The 25,419-nt window shown below is 42.4% G+C and overlaps 1 protein-coding gene across 4 annotated transcripts in view; it reads left to right on the forward strand.

Moving 5' to 3' along the window:
• The window catches only part of LOC146352312 (uncharacterized), a 109,426-nt gene that overhangs the window by 13,138 nt on the left and 70,869 nt on the right, over window positions 1–25,419 (forward strand). For 3 of the 4 annotated variants that reach the window (XM_084833791.1, XM_084833792.1, XM_084833789.1), the window contains exons 2-6: window positions 8,930–9,067; window positions 9,915–9,964; window positions 10,757–10,856; window positions 12,269–12,357; window positions 18,966–19,080. In XM_084833791.1, coding sequence (XP_084689917.1) covers window positions 9,047–9,067; window positions 9,915–9,964; window positions 10,757–10,856; window positions 12,269–12,357; window positions 18,966–19,080 — 375 coding nt within the window. In that variant the 5' untranslated portion in view covers window positions 8,930–9,046. Of the gene's footprint in view, window positions 1–5,803; window positions 5,981–8,929; window positions 9,068–9,914; window positions 9,965–10,756; window positions 10,857–12,268; window positions 12,358–18,965; window positions 19,081–25,419 lie in introns of all 4 variants that reach the window. The other variant, XM_084833790.1, reaches the window with a different exon arrangement.

Consider the following 25,419-nt stretch of genomic DNA (forward strand, 5'->3'; position numbering starts at 1 on the left):
TTGGTCAAGAGGTTTACAGTTTCAAATGTTGTCAGTGAATATAAGGTTCTTTGACATAATTTGTGGCTGTACATAATTATAATATGGCCAGTAGAAAGCCTTATCCATTAATAAATGCTTGCTTTTCTTCCTTTATTCTATTTAGCTCTTAATAATATGGGAACGTTCTTGCATGTTTTGACATATTTGTCTAACAACATATGGGGCTGTGAAAATCATCTGTAAGTTTCCACCTTTTGTTTAGTAAAAATTTTAATAACCTGTCATTTAAATAGCTTCTTGTGCCACCCTCTATTAAAGTCTTGTCTTTGCTAATGAGCTTTTTATAGATGTTCTGTTAAGATTCAGTTTGTTATAATGTTCAGAGAAGTTGCCACACGCTTTCCTATTATGAATACGGTTAACCAAACAAAGATTTCAGACCATATATGTATTCCAGCAACTCTCCCAGTTTTGTCTTAAATAGCTCTTCCAAATAATATGGCCTATCAGATTTAGTCCCATGTTCAGCTACACAACAGGAAACAAAGACCAGACACCCCTCCCTATAGCAGGCATTTTTCTGCTTATTGCCAAGGGTACAGTTCACTGTTTGGTCACTGGTGTCTGTCATTTTAGCACATGTAAAGTGGCTCTCGGTGCCATTCCTGTTCTCAGAAGCTTACTTGGGTGCTTCAGACATTGCCTCGCTCATTATTCCCTGCAGAAGGTCAAGGCCTTTTTCTGTCAGACTGGAACTATTCACTAATTAGAGACCTTCGTTTGGCACTGAATGTGTCATGCCTGCAAGCCTTCCTACTGGGATCAGTGGCATTTGTGTTCACTTTCTTAAATGTACAATAGCTGCAAACCTCAGCAGAAAACTACCTATTCAGCGTGCGCTAAGGGAATCCAACACAGGGAATCTAAGGGAATCTAACCTTGTAAAATATAGGCAGTATTACGAGCAGAAACATGGAACTGTTGGCCAAGACCAGTTACTAGACAACATGAATGTTTCCCTTCCTTGTTCAAATTTAACATCTGGTGTTGCCTTGACATTCTTTAAATACTCTCTGCTGTTTAGGTTGTTGGACAAACTCAGGATTGGTTTATATTATTTGCTAAAGCGTGTCCACATTGGAATGATATTTAGCACTCTTTCCCGTGTTTACAAGGCTAATTGCAGCTGTTCCTCAGACCAGTTTTCAAAATGTGAATTGAATCTCTCTAAGGGAGACCTGGCAATTGCTAGCAATTGTGTGTGAAGTCCATCCTGGTTATTCATCCTGCAACTGAGTGGCTGTGTGGCCTCATTTGTTGTGTTGAAAAATGGCATTGGGCTTGGTGTGGCAAGGATGTATGGCAGCCTGGGGCAGAATCCAGTGGGGCACTTATGCCCCTGGCAATTCCTTTCCGCCCCACTGATTCCCTTCTGCAAGTGGTGGGTCCCGCCAATTCTGTTGTGTAAGTGGGACCCACAGCTTGTTCAAAGGAGATTTAGCACTTCGTAGGGGAAGCCCCGAAACGAGCAAAAATGCTTGCTTCTGGAAAGAGGCAGGTCAGCAGAGCTCCCTTATGCGAGCTCTGCTGACCTTCCTCCTTCCAGAAATGAGTGTTTCCTGTCATTTCGGGTTATCCCAGAAGCACTAAATTACCATTGCACAAGCAGTGGGGGCAGCTTGTGCAATGGAATTGGCAGGGCATAAGATAATTGGCAGGGGTGTGAGTGTGCCATTGGATTCTGCCCCTGGAGCCCTTCAGATGTTGTCAACTGCAGCTCCCATCAGCCCCAGCCGACATGACTAATGGTCAGGAATTCTGGGACTTGTCATTCAAAACATCTGGATGACACTAAGCTGGGGAACGCTGATACCTAGTCTAGTCACATATGGTTCTGAAATCCTTCATGTTGTGGAGACATTTTATTTTGTATCGGTTCTTCGTGGTCTCTGTGCATCACACATATGGGCTCTGCATCTGCACGGAGCCTTGGTTTGGGAAACTTCTTTAGCTGATGAGTTTTGGTGGGAACCCCTCCCCCACCAGCCCAGTGTGCATGTCCCTGGCGCACTCCCACATATTCTCTTAGTTCTCTTTCAACTGCAATTGTGGTAGACTTGTGAGGGAACTTCTCCTGCACTCAGTTCAATCTGAGAGTGTTTTTTCTGTGAAAAAGCTAAGGTTTTAGTCCTTCTTTCCTTCTTTCTATCAACTTCTTTCTATCTTTAACATTAGCGTTGTTTTATTTTTGTTTATTTGTTCATGATCTTGCAATTGCCCCCACGGTTGTATGGCCCTCAGGACGCCATTTCAGAAGTGTAGTCGCTTTAGGGCTAAGCTACCGCCTTTTGACGGGCATTCATAGAATCATAGAATAGTAGGGTTGGAAGGGGCCTACAAGGCCATCGAGTCCAACCCCCTGCTCAATGCAGGAATCCAAGTCAGAGCATCCCTGACAAATGGCTGTCCAGCCTCGTCTTGAAGGCCTCCAGTGTGGGAGAGCCCACCACCTCCCCAGGTAATTGGTTCCATTGTCGTATTGCTCTGACACTCAGGAAGTTTTTCCTGATGTTCAGCCGGAATCTGGCTTCCTGTAACTTGAGCCCATGATTCCGTGTCCTGCACTCTGGGATGATCAAGAAGAGATCCTGGCCTTCTTCTCTGTGACAACCTTTCAAGTACTTGAAGAGTGCTATCATATCTCCCCTCAGTCTTCTCTTCTCAAGGCTAAACATGCCCAGTTCTTTCCGTCTCTCTTCATAGGGCTTTGTTTCCAGTCCCCTGATCATCTTTGTTGCCCTCCTCTGAACCCTCTCCAGTTTGTCTGCATCCTTCTTAAAGTGTGGTGCCCAGAACTGGACACAGTACTCCAGATGAGGCCTAACCAGTGCTGAGTAGAGGGGAACTAGTACTTCCCGGGATTTGGAAGCGATGCTTCTATGAATGCAGCCCAAAATAGCATTTGCCTTTTTTGCAGCCACATCACATTGTTGGCTCATATTCAGCTTGTGATCGACAACAATTCCAAGATCCTTCTCGCTCGTAGTGTGGTTGATGTGCACATTCAATGTGCCTCTTCTGCCTTGGTGAAGGATATGTTGTGGAGGTTTGACCTCACTACCTAGCCTTTTCTAAACAGGCGAGGCAAAATCGCTCTGACTGTCTAAAAGCTGCTTTCTGGAACAGGGTGTTAGAATCTGTTGAGGAGTAGGGATGTATGAAAGTCACTTACCTTTTTGAAGGGTGACATTCGTGGTGGGGGGGAGGCGCTCCGTCCCACCCCCCGAAATTTTCTCCGGCTAGCTCCGCTCTGCAGAGATTCCATGGAGTCGCCGGCCGGGGCCACCTGCAGCCGGACATCCGGCCACTGGGCGGTCTGCAGGGACGCAAATGGCAGCTGCTGTAGCTGCTGCCATTTGCGTCCCTGTATTTTGCCGTGATAGGCTACGTAAATATTTACGTAGCCTATCACAGCTATAGTCATGAAGCGAATGGCGGCCACCATTCGCAAGTCAGCGTGAATAGCAGCAGGTAGGTGTCCCGTTTCGCACGCCTTTCGCGGGGCGGGGGGGCTTCGTTCTGCCATGGATTTTGGGGGGCCGAATGCACTGGCATTCGGCCTCACCGAGATCCGTGGCAGAATTCTCTGACGTACCTATTGAGGATGCCAAATTATATGGCAGAGAAGCCAATCTTGCCCTCAAAGACTTTGCTGGCTGCATCCTAGTGCATCCTCTAGCACTCAGGGTAGTGATTTCAAATGTTGTACATTCAGGAACACTTTCTACATCTATGTACCTGCTTAGTAACCTCTGTGTATTGCAGAAGATTCATAAACACGTTCTAGGGCCCATTTTCTGTTTAGGTAGGACACCCTGTTTTGGAGTCAGTTTGTATGTATTGGAAATGATTCCCACTAGCTGTCAATTGGAGGGGAAGGTCAGTAGTGGCAGATACATGACCTTTTGTGTTAAATCAGTCATTATTGCTCTTCTGTTTGAGAAGCCTTGATAGGTTTTTGAGGAATCCAGTTTGAAAACCACTAGTTTAGGTCCATAGAAGAACTACATCGCATGTTCTCCTCTTTTAACCTGTAGATGACTGCAGATGCACAGCTGTTCTCACCTCTTCCTAATCCTATTCCACTCTTGAAATCTTGCAGTGGAGACCATATTCTGTTTTCATGCAGGTCATGGATACATCTCAGCTTAAAGCTGGGAATGTGGCTAATGCTTGCCTACATTCTAAGTTGCAAGATGATTTTTTCCAGTGTAAAGAAGTGGATGAGCATAATATGCTCCACATTGGTGATCACATAGCTTTGCTGCTGAGGCTCATTTTTAATTTTATTAAGCATAGTGGTTAATCTAGTCAACAATCCTGCTTCATCACTGCCATAACAGAGCGTCTTAAACTGGGGCCTGGTGCACTCAGGCCCACACTAACCAGATTCAAGGATACCAGTATGACTCAAGTCCACTTATGTGAAAGCATGACCAAGTTTATTGATGGAAAAAGGATGCAGAGAAAGCAAAAGCAAAGAAAGCTTACACATGCCCTTAACTCTTGGTTCGGTCTCTCTGGTTCCCAGGGGAGCAGCGGACACTGTCCCATGAGGCTGGTTATCTGAGCAGGTGGTGTGCCTTCCCCCTCTTAGGTGAGAACAGGTAACAGGCCAATCTGCTCAGGATTTAATATCTAGTTCAGACTGTCAGAAAACACATGCTCACCCCTCCCTTCACTCAGAAGGAGAAAGGGGTGGCGGCTTTTTCTCTTGGCAGCAAAATACATTTCTCACAGCACAGGAAGAGCATCCTTATCAGTGAGACGGTACACAGTGTGAAGAGTGTCTGCTGTGCATTGTTTTATCTTCTGTTAATAGCAAAAAGTGTGGCCTTCACTGCTTATGAATACAGCTGTGAGAACCAATTCTAAAAGCATAAGAATTGCCAACTGCTCTACCAGATTGGTATACGTACACCATTAAATATTGCATTAAACACTGCATATCTCTGGGTAAATTCACACCTGACCTCCCACCATTCTTCTGAAACCAAATTCAATACACAGAGGTAAGTGTGTGCTAAGCATGCTTATTTGGAAATAAATCCCACTGACTTCAAGGAGTCTTACTTCTCTATGTTTTGCAACCCAAGTCTTCAATATTTAAAAGCTTTTCTGCTAACCGTACAAGAGCTCTTAAATACTGAAGACTTGGGTTGCAAAACATAGAGAAGTAAGACTCCTACTCCTAGAAGAATACACACGGTAGAACATAAGAGCCATGCTGGGTCAGACCAAGGGTCCATCTAGTCCTGCATTCTGTTCCCACAGTGGCCAACCAGATGCCTATGTGAGCCCACAACAGGACATGAGTGCGATACTGCTCATGTTCCCTAGCAACTGGTATACACAGGCATACTGCCTCTGACAATATATAGCCATCATGACAAGTAGCCATTGTTAGCCTTATCCTCCATGAATTTGTCTAAGCCCGTTTTAAAGCTGTCCAAGTTGGTGGTTATAACTACATTTTGGTGTGCCCATTTTAGAAGCCCAGCTAAAATGTATACCACAGATTAGGAAAGGTAGCACCAAGAGGTTGCCGGCATGGTTAACGAGCAGTGTTAAGGGAGCTATTAGAGAAAAGAGAGCTTCTTTCAGAAAATGGAAGTCTTGCCCAAGTGAGGAAAACAAAAGGGAGCACAAGCTTTCACAAAGATGATGCAAGCAAACAATAAGAGATGCAAAAAAAGCATTTTGAAGAGCATATCACTAACAAGATCAAGGCCAATAATAAAGAATTCTTTAACTATATCAGAGGCAGAAAACCAGCTAGGGATGCAGTTGGACCATTGGATGACAATGAAGTTAAAGGAGTACTGAAGGAGGATCCAGGGAGGATCTGGGAAATTACAGGCTGGTTAGCTTGTAAAATTAGCTAATCATACAGAAGGACATGCCTTGCTGAAAAAGGATCAACACGGCTTCCGCAAAGGTAAGTCCTGTCTCACTAACCTTTTAGAGTTCTTTGAGAGTGTCAATAGATGGATGATCCAGTAGACATTGTTTACTTGGACTTCCAAAAGGCTTTTGATGAAGTCCTTCACCAAAGACTCCTGAGCAAACTTAGCAGTCATGGAATAAGAAGATAGGTCCTCTTATGGATCAGAAACTGGTTAAAGAACAGAAAGCAGAGAGTAGGAATAAATGGTAAATTCTCCCAATGGAGGGAAGTAAATAGTGGGGTCCCACAGGAATCTCTATTAGGACAAATGCTTTTCAACCTGTTCATAAATGATCTGGAATTAGGAGTGAGCAGTGAAGTGGCCAAGTTTGCAGATAACACCAAATTATTTAGGGTGGTTAAAACAAAAAGGGATTGTGAAGAGCTCCAAATGGATCTCTCCAAACTGGGAGAATGGGCATCTAGATGGCAAATACGGTTCAATGTAAGCAAGTGTAAAGTGATGCACATTGGGGCACAAAATCCCAAACGAGTATAGCCAGATGGGATCTGAGCTAGCGGTGACTGACCAGGGAAGGTATCTTAGGGTTGTGAGGGACAGCTCAATGAAAATGTTAACCCAGTGTGTTGCCACTGTAAAAAAGGCAAACTCCATGTTAGGCATCCGTAATTAGAAAAGGGATTGAGTATACAACTGCCAACATCATACTGCCCTTATACAAATCTATGGTGTGACCACACTGTGTACAGTCCTGATCACCACACCTAAAAAAAGATATTGTAGAGCTGGAAAAGGTACAGAAAAGGGCAACTAAAATGATCAAGTGGCCGGAGCATCTCCCCTATGAGAGAAGCTGGAATTGTTTAGCTTGGAAAAGAGGAGGGTAAAGGGGAGACATGATAGAGGTCTACAAAATTATCCTTGGTGTGGAGAATGTGGATCGGGAGACATTTTTCTTCCTCTGTCAAAATACTAGAATCTGGGGTCATCCTATGAAGCTGATTGGTGGGAGATTCAGGACAGATAAAAGGAAGTACTTCTTCACATAGCGCATAGTTAAACTATGCAATTCGCTACCACAGGAAGTAGTGATGGGCACCAACTTGAATGGCTTTAAAAGGGGGTTAGACAAATTCCTGGAGGAAAAGGCTATCAATGGCTACTAGTTTTGATGGCTATGTGCTACTTCCACTACCAGAGGCAGTGAGCCTCTGTACACCAATTGCTGGGGAACAGGGGTGGGAGGGTGCTGTTCGCTCATGTCATGCATGTGGGTTTCTGGTTGACAGCTGGTTGGCCACTGTGTGAACAGAATGTTGGACAGGATGGACCCTTGGTCTGATCCACCATGGCTCTTCGTATGTTCTTATGTGTATATGTAAAGGCTAAGGATCTTGCATGTGTGTTTCTAGCATTTGTCTATTTTTTAAAATGATGAAATATGTGTAGTTGCATTGTTCTGAGATTTGATAGGCCTCTCAGGAATGCAAATATATTTTAAAGGGTGAACTAAAATATCTGGCATTGGGACTTGCAAAACAGTAGGTTGATTTTTAAATGAATGCAAGTACTCTGTATCAGTAATGATGGCCAGATATCTATCATTTGAGGACCTGTATACCTTGGGAGCAGGCAAACACATGTCTGAAACTGGCATCCTGAGAAGAAAGCACCTCACTTTAATCCATGATATGTGGGGCAGAGCACAGTGAAAGCAGTGGTATGGGTGTATAGGAGTTGCTAAGATCAAAAAGCAGAGGGGGGTGGGAGAGAGAGAGAGAGAGAGAGAAAGGTATTGGAGGTAGTGGTAACTTTACTTTTGTTTTACACATCACTGATATTACCTGTTGGCATGTGCAGAGGTATTGGTCATACCAGGGTCAGAACTATACTGTGAATACACAGAAGGGAATATTTCTTAACATCCCTGGAAATTAAGAAAAGTTTTGCCAGGGCTGAATGTACCTCCATTGACCAGGTTCGGACGACATGATAACGCACAATGGGGTAAATAAGCCATGGTTAGTTATCATGTTGTCTGTCCTGTTGACCCAAGGACCTATGGCAGGGGGTAGAATCCCCCTCCCCACTGCCAATTTTTGCAAGGGGCACTTTGAAAATGCAATGCAAGCCAATGGAGCTTGTTGCTCCATTCACTTACATTTTCAAAGTCTTCCTGGTGAAAATCAAGGGGGGTGGGATCTGAAATCCAACCTCCCATCAAGGACTGTGTTGCCCGCACAGTCCTTAGTGAGGGGGTGGATTTTGCCTCTCCATCCCTGATTTCCGGATTTTTCTTTTTTCCGGCTGGGGAAATTTAAAAAGGGTACCCAAAGAGGGACTTAGTGGCAGACAAATCGGGTCTACCACTAGGTCCCCTGGGATGTGGGCTGGAGGACTGAGAGGGAGGGAGGGGTGAGGGGGAAAAAAAGCTACCCACAGTAGCTTATTTGCCTGATCGTGTGATGGGCACAGTGACTTATAAGCTATTGTGAGTAGTTTATAAGCCACCATGGCTTAAACTGACGTCTAAATGTGGCCTTTGTGTGTTTCTCTGTAAGTGTCAGTGAAGTGATGGGTCAGTCACTGCTGTTTCAGAGAAACGTTTACCAAGATTTTTGTCTAGTCTAAGCAGAAGATTGTGATTACATATATACAGAACAACTGGCGTGCATATTACAATTGTTAACTTGCAGTGTTATTAAGCTTTACATATTTTAGTATTAAGGTTTACATATTTTTCCAGGGTTTTGTACAAAGAACACACACCACTGGATAGACATTTTATGAATAATCTTTTAAATTTTAGGCATGGAATTAGTTGCAAGTCTAGATAACTCAAAAATTAACACAAATTCATGACTTTTTTTGATTGTCAGTTTGCTTCCTGCAAGAGTCTGACCAGTGTTGCCTACTTTTCTTGATGTCTGTTTATTTTTGTGTTTTGAACAGTTGTGGCTGTGTTTTTGTGTTTATAGGTTGGAAAACTCTTACCCAAGCACCCTGCAGGCAGCCACCTGTCTCAGGGTTCAGCATGTCAGGATAATTCATTGCTTAGAGTGGATGCACAGAATAATGGACTTCATACTCCTTTTATGAACAGGAATGACCAAAAGGTAAAAAAAAGTTGTTTGTTTTCATACAGTATTTTAATGGGCTTCCCGTAAAATCTGATATTTTAGCAAATTTTTATTTTCAGATCAGATGTGTGGACTTGATGTAAATATGTAATGACATTCTGGCTAAATGTTTCAAAATGTAATAATATTGTGGCATTGCAAGGATATGGGGCATGCATGGAAGGGAGATGCCAAGTGCAAATGTTTTCAGTTATTAGGATTAGGGTCCATTCTAGAGGCATGTCCACTTAATTATATTAGTTATCTAGTGATTTCTTTCCTCCCAAATGTATACATGGAGTATTCTTGAGAGAAACCGGATTTACGTATGCCATATTATGCCTCTTCATTGTTCCCTCATTGATCTTTATTTCCTTCTATTAAAATGAAACTGCTTATATATAAGTCGTTTCCTTTTCCCTCTCTTTCAGTTGAAATAAGGGTCCTTATCCTTTGAATGTTTGCTTATGATATCAGTTAAATATGATGTTGTCATAATTATGTTTGTTAAGGCTTGGGATCTTAGTATTTTAGCCTAAGTAATTTAAAAGTTTTAAAAAGTAATTTTAAAAGTAATTTAAAATAGCCTAAGTAATTTAAAAGTCAACACGAGTGCCAGTGTACATCATGTTGCACTAGCGTAAGGGACCTCTAGCCCAACGCCAATAACGTTAGCTGGCGCAGTGGGATTCCCCGGAATTTTGAGCTTGAGGTCCCCTACACTAATGCAAGATAATGTATGTTAGTGCTCATGTTGGCTTGGATACTGCCCCCTATGTAAATAAGTATTTTTTAATGTCCCAACAATATATTTAACTATACTGCTTTTGGGGTTTGTTTTTAGAAACTACAGGAGGAAAATACAAGAATAAAATATGAATTAGAAGATTTAAGGTACTGATATACATTGATTCTAGATAACAAAAATACAAAAGCAGCTAATTCTGTTTTATCTGTGAAGTGGGTTATTGAGAGCCAGTATGGTGTAGTGGCTAGAGTGTTGGACTGGGAGCCGGGAGATCCAGGTTCTAGTCCCCACTCAGACATGGAAACTCACTGGGTGACTTTGGGCCAGTCACAGACTCTCAGCCCAACCTACCTCACAGGGTTGTTGTTGTGAGGATAAAATGGAGAGGAGGAGGATTATGTACGTGGCCTTGGGTTTCTTAAAGAGGAAAAATGGTGGGATATAAATGTAATAAATAAATAAATAAACAGGATGATCAAATTATGGCAGAGAATTCTGTGAAATCAACAGAATGAAAACCACTTCTTCAGTTCATGTACATGCCCATAATATTAGAAATCTGTTTGAACCTTCAAACTCCTGTTGCATGTAGCTGCTTATTTCACTTCCAAAATGTATTGGAGGAGGAAAGTAGTTGATGCTTGTGTATTCGGAGTTGCTCCCCACAAAGAGATGGTGAGAAAACTAGCAGGTTGTTAAGGAACGTTCAGGCTACGCAAGGCAGTAGTTTATTCGTAGTACAATAAAAGATATCAGAGGCAATTTCCAGAAAAATAACGGGTTTTGAGTGATCAGCTAAAAGGAGGAGATGAAAGACATCCCTTTTCCACTTTTAACATCACTTCTAAAAGATCCAATATATTGTAGTTATTAAAGATCAATATAGCCTTATGTGAAGGGTTGGCATTCTTTATAAAGAAGTAAATTTTATTTTTTAGAAGCCAATATGCACAGCTTATAGAAGAAGGGAAGAATGAATGTTTTGATGAAAGACGTGTCAGTCTTCTAAAGGCTCAGATGCTACAGCTGGAAAGGCAGGTAAAATGGTAAACACTCACAAAATACCTGAGTTAGATTTTAGGTGAAAGAGTTTTTGAAAGTTGTCAACATTTGGGCATGTGAAAAAGAGCTTTTTCAAAAATAGGTGTTTAGAGTTCCGGAGCTATTTGAAACATAAATTCCTGTATTCATACACTTGGTTCATCTTCCCTGTTATGTGTGTGTATAGTTTGGTTGAGCATTTGGTTGAACAAGCATTATTTAAAAACTAGGTATAAGGCTCTAATTGAGCAAAGTGCACATATTTCAAGTGTCAGTTGCTGGTTCATGTGCAAAAGCTAATCCACCACTAATATCTGTAATGTTGCCCACCTTACCTCTTGACCTGAGAGGCTATCCTTCTCTGAAGTTGAAAGGAAATAAGGTATGCTCTTTTTTCTGCCCTTTTCAAAGGGGTTTTATGCAGAGGGATGTATGCGATTAGAAGGAGGATATGTAAACAGGGCCCACAGTGAAGGAAGAACAAGTGGAGTTGCATAGAAATTACCATAAGGTAGAGATGAATGTGCATCCCATTGTTGGCAGTGGTGGTGGGGAAATCCCCTTGCTTTGGATGAAATCCATCGGTTCTGCAGAGCAGTTGGAGCCCTTATTGGAGCTTTGGCTGAGTTTCAGAACCCTCCAGAGTTGCACATGTTTTGGTGGTGCACCTTGGTCCCAGTAACTCTTTGCTAAGGATGTGCTGTAATCTGGATTATGTTCCAATTCTCTCTTTTTGCATGCAATAATTTATTAGGAATTCTTGGAGATCGAAGATATTCCTTTAGCTCACTTTGTTTTGTTTTTTTAATCATCTACTGAGGCTAGAACTAGTTATGGTGGAGAATGGGGTGGCTTCCACCAAAAGCAGCAGCCCCACATATCTCCCCCTGCAGTTATTCCTAGTAAATTAAAATGCATGATATGACATCATTGCATTGGGAGATTCCCCAATTCTGCTCTACTTCATTGACTGCTATTTGCAGAAGCTAGAAACTATCAGGGATGGCTGGAAGGGGGCATATTTTAGTTTATCAGACATTAGTGAGAGAGAGAGAGAGAGAGAGAGAAAGAGAAAGAAGGGGAGTTGTGGCTTTTGGCAGCAGCCACATACTCTCTAGGACATGGAGTTTCAGCTTGAGAGACTTAACACAGATACTGTTATACATAGATAGAAGGTTGAGTATGTAGAGTTGGACAAACTAGATTAGAAGGCTGTAGAAAGCAATGAGGTGGGCCTAGCTGCAGATATTCCTCACTGTATGGTGGACCCACAGCTTCCACTTAAGCCTCACTTTTTTTCTTCTTTTCCACGTCATGATAGTGTGTTATTTCAATATTAAAATGATTATTTGCACAAAGGGGGAAGTAAAAACTTCTAGGAATCGTTCTGTATATGATTTTTTCCACAGGTGGTGCTGCTTACAGAAGGATTAAGTTCTCGAGCTGCTCTTATGTTGGATTTAAGCACTTCTTTAGAAGCTCTTTCTGACAAGCTTAGGTAAGCAGTGGAGAGGCACCTGATCGCTTCTCTTTGACTGAAATAGATATGAGAGAAGCCATCATGGATAAAATAATGACCACCATGTGTTGTGTTAAGCATTAAAGGATTATGAGGTCCTTTGTAAAAGAAGTAAGCTGATATATTAGTCTTGGTAACTACAACTCCACACCCACACAGAGTAAGATAGTATCTTACTGAAGAGGTACTGAAGCTTTGTGTTGTCTCATGTAACAGAAGGGATCCACAGGACTGAAGTAATGTTACATGGTCACCATTTCTTCAGTGTTTCATGACAATTAAGTGCTCCTCCCTTTCTTTATATTTTCCTTTTATTGAATATCTGGGAGTGAATGGGGTTGACTCTGGAGGCGTGGGTTGGTCTACTCAGTGACTGGCATACAAAATAGGAAGTAGGGGATTAAGATGAATGGTCAAAACTGTCAATCTATGAATAAGAACTTAGCTATGGTTTGCCAGATTTCTTTCTTGTAATAAAATGATAAGTAGTAAAACTGCTGTTGTATTGAGGGCGGTTTATTCTGCTTTGTTCTTTGGAGGATGCTTGAGAGGCTACCCAGTGAATCACAACTGATGCATTTGCTTTTTGTGAGCAATATCTGACAAAGGTATATACATTTGTGCAAAGTTATGTGCAAAGTTTTTCATTTAGGAAAAAGAAATGAAATTTAGCAGGTGCTGACTAAGGAGAAGGCCCTTTCTATGGTAGTACCCTGGCTGAGGAATACTCCCCCCAGGGTTGTTTGCCTGACACTTACTGCATTCTCTATACACACTTTGTATATAGAGTTATATACATATAACTGTATGTCATGCTGACTTGGGGTGAATTGCAAAACTTTCTAAAATTAATTGACTCTGATTTAAGGAAAGGTGTGTGAGTATATTCATACCAGGGTCATCCACTGGTTATTGTTGAATACCATTCATTTATTTATTTTTATAGATACACTGAATCATGGAGTTGGAAAGGGTCTTGTAAGCCAGCAAATCTAGCCCCCTGCTCAATTTTAAATGTTTACACCCTACTTTACTTTTAAAAGAAACATCCAAAGTGTATGTACTTGATGGACTTGAAAAATGTACATCCAATTGTTATGAAACTTTTAGGATTTGTTCTACCTCAGTCTGGAATGGTTTTGGGCATAGTGAAAATTTCATTCACCATCTTGAAGCAAAATGGTGGCCAATCAAATTTTTTAAAGATTTACTGCTTCAATACCATTTGATCAGTTTCTATCAAATGATGATTCAGCACTGCAGTGAGCAAATTTTAACATTTAACATACATTTTAAATATGATTATCTGTAATCATTAAAGAGGATGTCTGTGCGTCTGTCCGTCCATCATCACCGTAGCTCCAAGACTGTGAAAATTAGATGCCTGAAATGTGGCATGCATACTAACAGGATCCTAGGAATGTGCACTTCAGGGTTATTTTGTTTTTAAAATGCGTTAATTGTAATTAATTTAAGTGTGTCCATGTGGTTGAAGCTTGTAGTTACATTTTCCACCACTAGGGGCAGACTTCACTAACTTTCACATAGCTTGGCACTCCATACACTTTGAAGCCGCAACAGATTAGTAGGTTGAGGGACACAGTTATACACCTGACCCTCCCTTTGCTGAGGGCAGCCCCCCTCAGATCCCTCTCTCAGGGACCTACAAGGGTACACCATGGCAGCAGCTATGCCTAGGGGTGTCAGTGGGCATGGTTTTACTCAGATGGGCAGACACAATGCGTCCAACTCTGACAGCTGTGCAAGTTTGCTTGAAGGCTCCAGTGCATCAAAGCAAAGGCTATTCCCAGCCATGCGAAGCTAGATCCGTTTGCGCACACGCGCCTGTGTATATGCTTACACACATACACTAAATCAAACAGCAGAAAGAAGAAATCAGAAAAGTCCATTTTAATCCCCACTGAAGGGATTAAACACTTACATTCTTTCCCTAAACATCTGCTGAAACCATTTTAATACCGTGTTGGAAGGCCAGGAGCATGGAAGCCAAAAAACACACAAAAAACTTCTGGCACAGGGCATTCCAGAGCCCATGTATAATGGCTGGGAAGGTTGTGTCTCACATACCTTTGGTTATTGGGTAGTATAGAAATGTAATAAATGAATAAATACAATACAGTAAAAACCTATCCACCTAACATCCAAAGGCAGGAGAGTGCAGAACAGGGCTTCAGCTGACAACTGATGGGAGCAGGCAGACTTTTATGGCAGAAAGTAGTCATTAAGTTTGTTTGTTTATTCAAACGTTTATATCCTGCCCTATATCATTGAGATCTCAGGGCAGTGTACAGATAAAATCAATTTAAACAGTATAAAACAATAAATAATTTAAACTCCTAAAAACATATTAAACATGCTAATACCAGTTAAAATCTAAAACAATAAAGCATTTAAAGCAATGTGCTAGGGAATGCATTTAGCTCTCAAAGGCTTTGGTAAAAAGCCATGTTTTTACTTGGCGCTGAAACGAGAGCAATGTCTGCGCCAATCGGGCCTCCAAGGGGAGGGCATTCCACAACTGGGGTGCCACAGCAGAGAAGGTCCTCTCCCATGTCCCACTGTAGTGTATGTCTCGTACTGGTGGGATGCAGAGGAGGGCCCCTCCAACAGATCTCAGTTTAGGGGCAGGCCTATATAGGGAGAGGCGCTCCCTCAAATATCAAGGTCCCAAGCCACTTAGGGCTTTAAATGTCATCACCAAAACCTTTAATTCCGACCAGAAGCAAATTGGCAGCCAGTACAATTCCTTTAAAACCAGTGTTATATGGTTTTTATGAGGTGTTCCGGTCAGCAGTCTAGCTGCTGCATTTTGTACTAGCTGTCGTCTTCTGAGTCATCTTCAAGGGCAGCCCCATGTAAAGTGCATAGCAATAGTCTAATTGGGAAGTTACTAGTGTGGGCACTACTGTCACTAGGTTATCCTTGTCCAGGAAAGGCTATAGTTGGTGGATCAGCTGAAGCTGGCCCCAAGTACTCTGGGCCATGGAGTCCACCTGGGGCTCCAGTGACAGGGCTGGATCTAGGAGTACTCCCAAGCTACGCACCTGCTCCTTCAGGGGGAATGCAACCCCGTCCAGGACAGGTCGCTTACCCAATTCCCGGACATGGGAACCACCAATCCACAACGCTTCCGTCTTGTCAGGATTTAGCTTCAGTTTATTGGCCCTCATCCAGCCCATTATTGCCTCCAGGCACTGGTCCAGCACTTTCACCGCCTCAGCCGACTCTGACGACAAGGGGAAATAAAGCTGAGTATCATCAGCGTACTGGTGACACTCAACCCCAAAACTCCTAATGACCTTTCCCAACAGCTTCATATAAATGTTGAACAGCATGGGGGATAGAATAGAACCCTGTTGCACCCCACAGCTTAATAGCCATGGGGTAGAACAGGAATCCCCCAGTACCACTTTCTGAAATTGGCCCTGCAGGTAGGAATGGAACCACTGTAGCACAGTGCCCCCAACTCCCATCCTGCAGAGCCAATCCAGTAAGACACCATGATCAATGGTGTCAAAAGCTGCGGAGAGATCCAGGAAGATCAACAGGGTAGCACTCCCCCTGTCTTTCACCCAGAGTAGGTCATCAGTCAGAACAATCAAGGCCGTTTCAGTGCCGTACCCTGGCCTGAAACCAGACTGAAATGGGTCCAGATAATCAGTGTCCCCCAAGAATGTCTGAAGCTGCCCAGCCACCACACGCTCAAGCACCTTGCCCCAAAAGGGGATATTGGCAATGGGCGATAGTTCTCACACACCTCTGGGTCCAGGGAGGGCCTCTTCAGGAGAGGGTGCACTACAGCCTCTTTCAAGGCAGCAGGAACCACCCCCTGAAGAGCGAAGCATTTACTACTCCCTGGACCCACCCAGCCAATCCACCCCTGCTAGATCGTATGAGCCAAGATGGGCAAGGGTCAAGCTTACATGTGGTGGGCTGGACTGATTCAAGCGCCTTGTCCACATCATCAGGCTGCAACAACTGAAACTGATCCCAGGAAACACAACCAGATGGAACACTGGACACCTCCCCAGACTCTGCGATAACTGTGGCGTCAAGTTCTGAGTGATTATGAGCGACTTTCTCCTTGAAGTGCTTGGCAAATTTATCACCGCAAATGACCAAGGGTTCCAATCCCAGTTTCTCTGAGCCTAAGCAAGATCCCAAAAGGCCCTTCACCACTCAGAATGATTCTGCTGGGCAACATTTTGAAGATGAAATAATAGATGTATAATTTTTTTGCCATCCTCACTGCCGCAAGGTAGGCACAACGAGTAGTCTTTGCTAATCGTCGGTTGTACTCGCTCCAAGACCTGCACCACCTGCACTCTATTCATTATGTGGCCTGTTTCAATGCCCGTAGATCTTCTGTAAACCAAAGTGAATTACGGGCTCCACAGCACCAGAGTGGGCACTTGGGAGCGATTGTATCAATGGCCCTTCCCATCTCACTATTCCATAGTGAGACCAAAGCCTCAACTGAATCGCCAGCCCTATCAGCCAGAAAATCCCCCAGAGCATTCAGGAATCCATCAGATTCCATAAGTCTCTGGGGACGGACCATCTTAATTGGTCTCCCACCCCTGCAGGGAGGATCTGCTACCACCAATCCAAACCTCACAAGGAAATGATCTGACAATGGCAACAGGGTTGTTGACACCCCTCCCCCCCAAACCAGATCATCCCCCATCCACCCAACAGCAAAAACCAGGTCCAGGGTATGTCCTGCCATATGTGTCGGGCCAGTGATGTACTGAGATAGCCCCATGGTTGCCATGAAGTCCTGAGCAGGCACTGTCAAGATAGCCTGGGCATGGATGTTGAAGTCCCCCAGAACCACTGTCCTAGGGTTCTCCAACATCACCTTCGAGACCATCTCAGCCAGCTCAGGCAGGGAGACTGCTGGGCAGCGGGGTAGGCGGTACACCAGCAGCATACCTGTTCTGTTTCTTTGGCCCAACACCAGGTACAGACCCTCAGAACTGGTGCTAGGATGGATGGGTTTCCTCGTGAGGGAGATGGAATCCTTATGGATGACAGCAACTCCTCCCCCCGACCCTCCAATCTAGGTTGGTGCTGCACTGATTACCCTGGTTGACAAAGCTGAGACAGATCCACCCCGCCGAGCTCACCCACCCAGGTCTCAGTAATGCACATCAGGTCAGCCCCTTCATCCACAATCAAATCATGATTAGCAATTGTTTTATTATGGACTGACCTGGCATTCAAAAGCAGCACCAACAGATCAGAGGATGGCTAATAGGGCAACCTAGATTTTGAGGTATGGGGGAAGGACCGAAAGATGGGACAGATTTCAAATATCTGTCCCGCTTTTCCCTTACATGTCCTAAGTTATTGAGGTCCCAAGATTTTTAGGGCCATTTCCCTATGCTGCATTGGAAGCTGTTTCTAAAAATTGAGGGGAGGGGAAAGAAAAGAAAGCAGAAAGGGGAATTCAGATTCAGCCTCTGATGGAGTTATACATACATACTGAACATCAGGAAAAACTTCCGGCTGAACATCAGGAAAAACTGCCTGACTGTAAGAGCAATACGACAATGGAACCAATTACCTGGGGAGGTGGTGGGCTCTCCCACACTGGAGGACTTCAAGACGAGGCTGGACAGCCATTTGTCAGGGATGACTTGGATTCCTGCGTTGAGCTGGGGGTTGGACTCGATGGCCTTGTACGCCCCTTCCAACCCTACTATCCTATGATTCTATACATACATACATACATACATACATACATACACAGCCTTGCTGAATATCTGAGACTTGCTGGTGGGTAGTTTTCTTAATCCATTTTGCATTTTCAAACCTTGCTTTGCTAGAGAGCTTAAAGGGAAAAAAAGATTAATAATAATCATGTTGTCACTCTGCAATGCAGAGATACAGAAATAGGATGCAAAAGGCTATATACAGTGTTCTGCTTGTGCACTGTAATCTTTTCAGCTCTTCTTGCTCCCTGAAAAGCTGTTCCTAAGGATTCGGGGACCCTCCAGAGTGATATATAATCTAGTTTGTGTGTTTTGTGTTGGGGAGTGGGGAAAAGGTACAGCCCAGTGATGGTGGGGAATTGGTAACTCCCGTGTGTGTGTGTGTGTGTGTGTGTGTAAGTAACTGCTCTCCAAGGCTCTTTGGATCCTGGCAGCTAATATTCTTCAGAACACTGGAGAATCTTGATTGCTGGTTAGAATAGGTATGCTAGCATATAATTGGACAATATGTCTAGCAATAAAGGGGAACACACTAATTTTGTTAATGGTCAAGGAGATACCTGGATGGTGTGTTTTGGAAACATGCTTTCATAATCTATAATCATTTTATTTACTTTGGCTATAGAAAAGTGACTTTGGGGCTTGTGTTTGAGTACCTACTTCACTGTTGCAAAATCAGCATTAGTATTAAAACATGACCTTACAATACACAATGTTGCATTATAATATAGTATCATCTTTGAAATTTTAAAAGTGGAGCAGTCACTATGTTGATTGAAAAAAATGATTTAAGTGAATATATTGAGTCAAAAATCTGTAACAATATTAATGTATTACAGTTGTATACAGCTCTTTCCTCAGCATCAAAGGAACTGCATCTGAAGTAACCATTCCACGTCTTGAACTTCTTCAAATCATTGAGATATGGCAGGCAATGAGACTCAAGCTTCAAAGAAATCAGCAAGTGAGTTTATGAGAGTATCAGGAATATACTAGTATACTGCTATTTTTGTACTGTAGCTATACTGAATATTGTGTAAATATAAATTGTCAATTGAATATCCTCCCTGGCTTTCGAACGAACCTGTAAGCTTTCCTGTTCTTAACCTTTTAATGCGGTTTACAGTAAAGGTAAATGTTTCAAGGGATTTGAAAAACCAGGCAATTGTAAAAGGAACCATTCTAATGGTTCCATTTATGTCAGAGTAAATGATATTGGGAGAGAGATTCATATGCAGAAGAAACATTTACTAGAATGGCAAAAGGAGGGGTGGGTGAGACATCAAATACTGTTTGGCACAGCCTCTGATACTCTTGCTCCAGTCCCTTTTTAAAATGATATTGGTTTCCATTTTAAATGGTTCACAGCTGCACTGCTTGCTAGGTTACCCCACTGATTAAGAAGGTTATAGACAGTATATCTAGAAGAATATACTATTAGCTACAGAGAACTGTGTTGCTTTTCCAGAGATGTAAACAGTTTTCTCATTTGTAAGAAAGGAGACACTTGGTGATGTTGAGAGAAATGCCTAACTACAGGTTACCAGTTCTGTTGTCTATAAACCTGTTTCTGTTTGTCAAGTATACTCTTGATTGTTCTTTAATCACATTGGGATTTTTGTACCTTCAATTTAAACACTCTCCCCCCTCCCCCCACATAACCCTAATTCTGGTAAAAGAAGGTTATTGTATTTGCTGGGGATATTATTTGGTTCTGGTGAAGATGCATCTCAGCTTTCATATGCATTGCTGTTAGGGTCTAGAGAGCCAGTGTAGCATAGTGGATAGAGGGTTGGACACTTTGACCACACAGTTTGTGTGCAGGGGCTTGCTAGGTTGTGGCCATGACTTTTTAATATTGTTTCCAATTATTCAGAAGGAAAGGGGTCAGTCAAAGTTGTAGATGTCCTGCCGTGCATTTACCCATCTGTGCAGAATGTTTAATACAGCTGGGATGAGGAGAGAGGGATTTCTGGTGGCATGTGAAACTTCTTTATTATATATCTCTATCTATAATACCACCCTTCAATCATGTGCTGAGGGTGGTTTAGAAAAAAAGAAGAAGAACTTCTTGCTAAAGCCTGAAGAAGTGTTGCAAGACCTTTTTATTTTGAATTAAAACATTGTTTGTTTTTATTTTTGCAAGCTTGAGGTGGCCAGAAATAAGCTGGGTGGCAGATTTTTGCTTTTACTGACTTGTGTTCTGGGATGGTGGTGGGAGGGAAGGAAAGGTCTGTATCTCAATAATCATGTTTGAAGGTATGAGGGACTATAAGGAAGGCTGCGCACTGAAGAATTGATGCCTTCGAACTGTGGTGCTGGAGAAGACTCTTACGAGTCCCCTGGACTGCAAGGAGGTCAAATCAGTTAGTCCTAAAGGAAATCAACCCTGAGTGCTCATTGGAAGGACAGATACTGAAGCTGAAGCTCAAATATTTTGGCCACCTAATGCGAAGAGAAAACTCCCTGGAAAAACCCTGATGCTGGGAAAGATTGAAGGCAAAAGGAGAAGGGGACGGCAGAGGATGAGATGGCTAGATAGCATCACCGATGCAATGAATATGAACTTGAGCACACTCTGGGAGAGAGCGCAGGACAGGAAGGCCTGGTGTGCTATGGTCCATGTGGTCACGAAGAGTCAGATACGACTTAACGACTGAACAACAACATCTCTTGTTTAAGAAATATTGGGTATCAGGGTTCAGAAAGACTTCTGCTTGATACCTGGGATGGCTGCTATCAGCCATTGTATACAGTACTGGATTAGATAGACCAATGGTGTGTTAACGTTCTGACTTTACAAAAATCTTTGGGAATCTTGACCTAGAATTGGGATGTCCCTGCTTTTTAATTCAGCTCTGGATTTCCCCCCTTTCAGTATAAAATAGCAAAAACCTTTTCAAGAAGATCAAAACTATTTTCTGATCATGAACTTGTTATGGGACAAATAAAGCATCTGTGCCTAGAGGCCCTGAAATAAGAGCTTCTTCAGACTTCTTTGTATAATCTGCCTTTCTAAAATGAAACTAGGAGAGAGAAGTTCTTGGTGTAGCGAAGTTCTATTAGCCATGTTGTTGATCCTTTTACAAGTAATTTTTTCATTGAAGTAACATACCTTCAGCCCTCAGTTCACAAGAATCAGATTTTCTGGCATTTTCCATTTTGGAAATTTTCCATTTTGTAATCCCAGGGCAAATACTAACATATGTAAGCATACACTTACCTAACAGATGGTAGACATAACCAGATTTGACTGTACCAGTTCTCCATTGAAAAGAGGAGAAATCTGGGATCACTAAGCATAGATAATTTAAGAAAATCTATTTATTTATTTGGTGCATTTATATGCCACCTTTCTGCTAAGGCACACAAGGTGATTTAGAATGTTAAAATACTAAAATAAACAAATGCTAGAAAATATAAAACAGAGCTCCCTCGGACTGAATGGTGGTCCCTTCAGGAGCCAATACCACTAGCTTCCTGGACAGAGCGTCTTCACTTCTGCTTATCCTTAGGGCACACAGGTCTTAGGTAGCCCCACAGAGTGCAGGAGAGGGGCTACCCAGCTGTTCTTTCAGGCCATTTGGTGGCCCCTTCAGGAGCTGATGGATGGCATGACCTCCCTTGCCTGGGTTTTTCTTCTTCTGCCTTCCCTCAGGGCACAAAGGTCCTTAGTAGTACCAGGGAGGCTACTTAATCTTGCTCATTGAGAATTCCAAACCCAGAGTTTTAGTGAATTCGGCATAAAATGGCATGTGGAAATTATTCCTAGTAACTTTTATGATTTCATGTGTGATTTGATTGCTTTGATGTTAGGACTATAATTCTCATATCTTGCAGGCACAGCCTTCAGCAGTCAGGATAAATGGACCTAAATCGAATTTGCCTTTTGTACTTCATATATTTCCTGAAAAAGAGTGCATGCTAATTGGTTTGTATAACAGTAAAAACATACTAGTATGCCACTAACTAGGAAAATGTGTTGCTTAAGAGCATTATCTAAAAGTTGTCTGTTGCACTATGTAATAACATCTGCTTAAAGATGTGGGGTTGGAATGTGAAATTAATGGATTTCTGTTTGGCTCTCTGCATATGAAAGGTCACTATGGAAGTTTACTTGAAGGCAAGGGCCACAATCCATTACATAGTTAGGTGTGTTGGATTATGGGCTGAAGGCCAAGAACATTTCAGAAACACTTGCTAAAAATTGCTAGACAAAGGAGCTTTTCTTCCTGGGTGGACTTGGATAAATCACTGTGCCCCAATGCAGTTGCACTTCTCATGATTGCCATGAGGATGAAAATGGATAACTCCCGTATACACTGTCTCAGAGCTCCTTAGAGAAAGGCAAGATAGAAATGTGATGAAGGAAAGGTCACAAATTGTATTAACAACATGGAAACATGTTGTTTTGGAATCTTTGTTATGTAAATCTTGAATTGGGAGCCTTGTGAAATGGTTTTGGAGACCTCTGTTTAGTTTGTTGCTTGCACTACACTCCTTCCTATTAAGAGTTCTACAGTATGTTGTAGTACAACACAGAAACATTCACCAAGCCTGACACATTTTCATTTCTTTTGTTGTCAAACTGCAACAACTGATTTTTTTTTTTTAATTCCAATATTTCTTTCAGGAAACTCAACTGAGTTTACTCTTGTCCTGTCTCTCTGATACTGGAAATCACTTTTTCATAGTCTGTGTGTCAAATTAATTGAATTCTACAAGAAGCAGCAGGAATTTTTGCACAGGTTAATTTGGCATAATATTACTTCTCGCTTTATCCATGCCATGTAACTTATATAACTAAAAATCTATCATTTCTCAAAAGCACCCCCAAAAATTCAATTAGAAAAAGAAAATGGAGATCTTAGAAGTGAGAGAGCCTATAGGAAATGGTGACAGAGACATTGAAATAAATTACATTCTGTATAGTCATTTTATGGCATATGCAATCTTTCTCCAGAACAGTGAGGTGGAAAATAAATAAGATGGTACTCATTTTAGTAAATACAGAATATAAAGATACTGTGAAACTCTAGCCTTATTAATTCTAGGTTACAAGGACTGCCCTTTGAATTATAAAATTTGGCTTTTGAATTAGTGACACATAAAAGAGGCAGGATTGTGAGCTACTTATAGTCATATTTGAGAGGTAGATATAATCTCATGAGCCGAGAATCTGAGAGCATCTGTATCTTGGTTGTCAGACTGTGATTTAAACCAGGCTACAGAGGTAATAACACATAATGCCAGTGGCAAAGGGCAGCACAGAATGTGGCATCAAGAGGGAAAACTTGTGGCTTGGTCGTGCTGGACAAGCAGGCAGCTTCTGAAGACTCTGCCTCTCCCTTCTTGACCCAAGTGATGAAAGGAAGAAGAGGGTGCAATGGCACAATCACAGTTGTAACCTGAAGTGGGCAGCAGTTGGTACCTCAGCCAGGATGCAAAGAACCATGGAACTAGTTTTGTGAACCCTGGAAGGCTTTAGACTAGTTCTTAGAGAAGATTAAAAATGTTTTTCGTGATAGTCCGGTGGTAGTGGTGATGATGGTGGGACAATTCAAAAAAGAAAATGTAAAATTCCATTGTGTGAGTGCAAGCTCTTGGGCTGGCCTGAAGTACTTCTTTGGATTTCAACCTTCCTGCTCTTCCTCCCTCTACCCCACTGCAGTTTCCCCTCACAACTATATCCTGGCACTGCCCTTGCCACTGGGGTACAGAAATCCTCCCCATTTTTATTACAGCTAGTGCTGCTTGCTTATTTTTCCTCAGGGCCCAGTATGTATTCCTTGCACCACTTCCCTGAGGCCTTTCATCCGTAATACCATTTTTTCTTGTTGCTCCAGTCTTGCTGCTACTTCCCCTCAACTCTTTCATAAAGTATGAACCTTTTCCACATGATGTTTTTATCACAGAAATGTAGGGGCACCCTCATGAGTGAAGCTCTTATTCTTCATAAAACCAAAGTACAATGGTAGTGTGAAAGTAGCATAGGTGATTATTGGCTTACAAATTAAATTAATGAGTTATAAAGTAAATGGCACTTTATTAAATTAGTGACTCAAGGCCTACAAAAACATTGTTTGTCATATTTTCTCTGAAAGAGTGATACATGGTAGGTTTAGGAATACTTATACCTGCAATAGTTTGATTTTTGAAACTTAATTTTAATGTATTATTAATATAATAATAATTAAAATTGATCAAATTAGTTAACTATCAAAGGGAAATTTTTCAATGAGGCAATGAATCAGACCATTCTTTACATATTACAGTACAATTTATTTTCTATAATACAGTATATCTGATGTATTGCATCTTTCTTATCCTTTTAAAGCTGCATGTCTGTTGCTATGGTTACACCTTTGAGATGACCGTGTGGTAGTATTCAAGGTTCCAGTTTCGCATGTACCCATGCACACAGACTTTCATTATCATTATCATGCAATCACATAGCAACAAATTCCCTTTCAGAAAGGAAAGGTTCCTCCTGTGCAAGCACCGAGTCACTGCTGACTCCTAGAGGGACGCTGCTTTCCCTGGCGTTTTCATGGCAGACTATAGCGGGGTTGTTTGCCATTGCCTTCCCCAGTCTTGACTACCTTTCCCCCAGCAAGCTGGGTACTCATTTTACTGACCTCGGAAGGATGGAAGGCTGAGTCAACCTGAGCCGGCTACCTGGGACCCAGCTTCCGCTGGGATCAAACTCAGGTTGTGGGGAGAGTTTCAGTTGCAATACTGCCACCTACCACTCTGCGCCACATGAGGCTCTTCCCTTTCAGAAGGTAGGAGCAAAATAGAGCAGCATATAAGCATGTATTTTACTTACACTGGACAGGGAAAAGCTGATTGAGAAACCCATTCTCCCTATGCCTACCTCAGCAGCAGTGTTTTTTTCCTTGGAATAAGAATTTGGACAGTGGAATTCGGTTATTTGCCAGTTAAGAACCAAGCCAACAGCTTTATACTTGTTCAGGAACTTCTGGCTACTTAATATAATAAGGGGCCAGATCAGATGATACCTGCCCCTGATTGGTCCCATATACATAGTGGGGAGCATGATAGTGCTTTCCTTCCCCCATGGAGCACCTGCTCTACTTCCAATGTCCCCTGGACATCCACTCAAGGATGTAGGTTGGAATACGACCTATGTGCATAGGCCCATTTTGGATGGTTGATAGCCAGACCGTCTGGGATACTGACCACATGAAATGGACCAATTTCTGTCAAGTTTACTTGTATAGCCCTAACTGAACATAACTCCCCTCCCCCCAGGACATAGGGAAAGAGGGAGGACAGGCAC

This window comes from Heloderma suspectum, chromosome 2 (assembly GCF_057233095.1).
Source record: "Heloderma suspectum isolate Gila_16-S chromosome 2, 16-S_ref, whole genome shotgun sequence".
In the NCBI taxonomy this organism is placed as follows: domain Eukaryota; kingdom Metazoa; phylum Chordata; class Lepidosauria; order Squamata; family Helodermatidae; genus Heloderma; species Heloderma suspectum.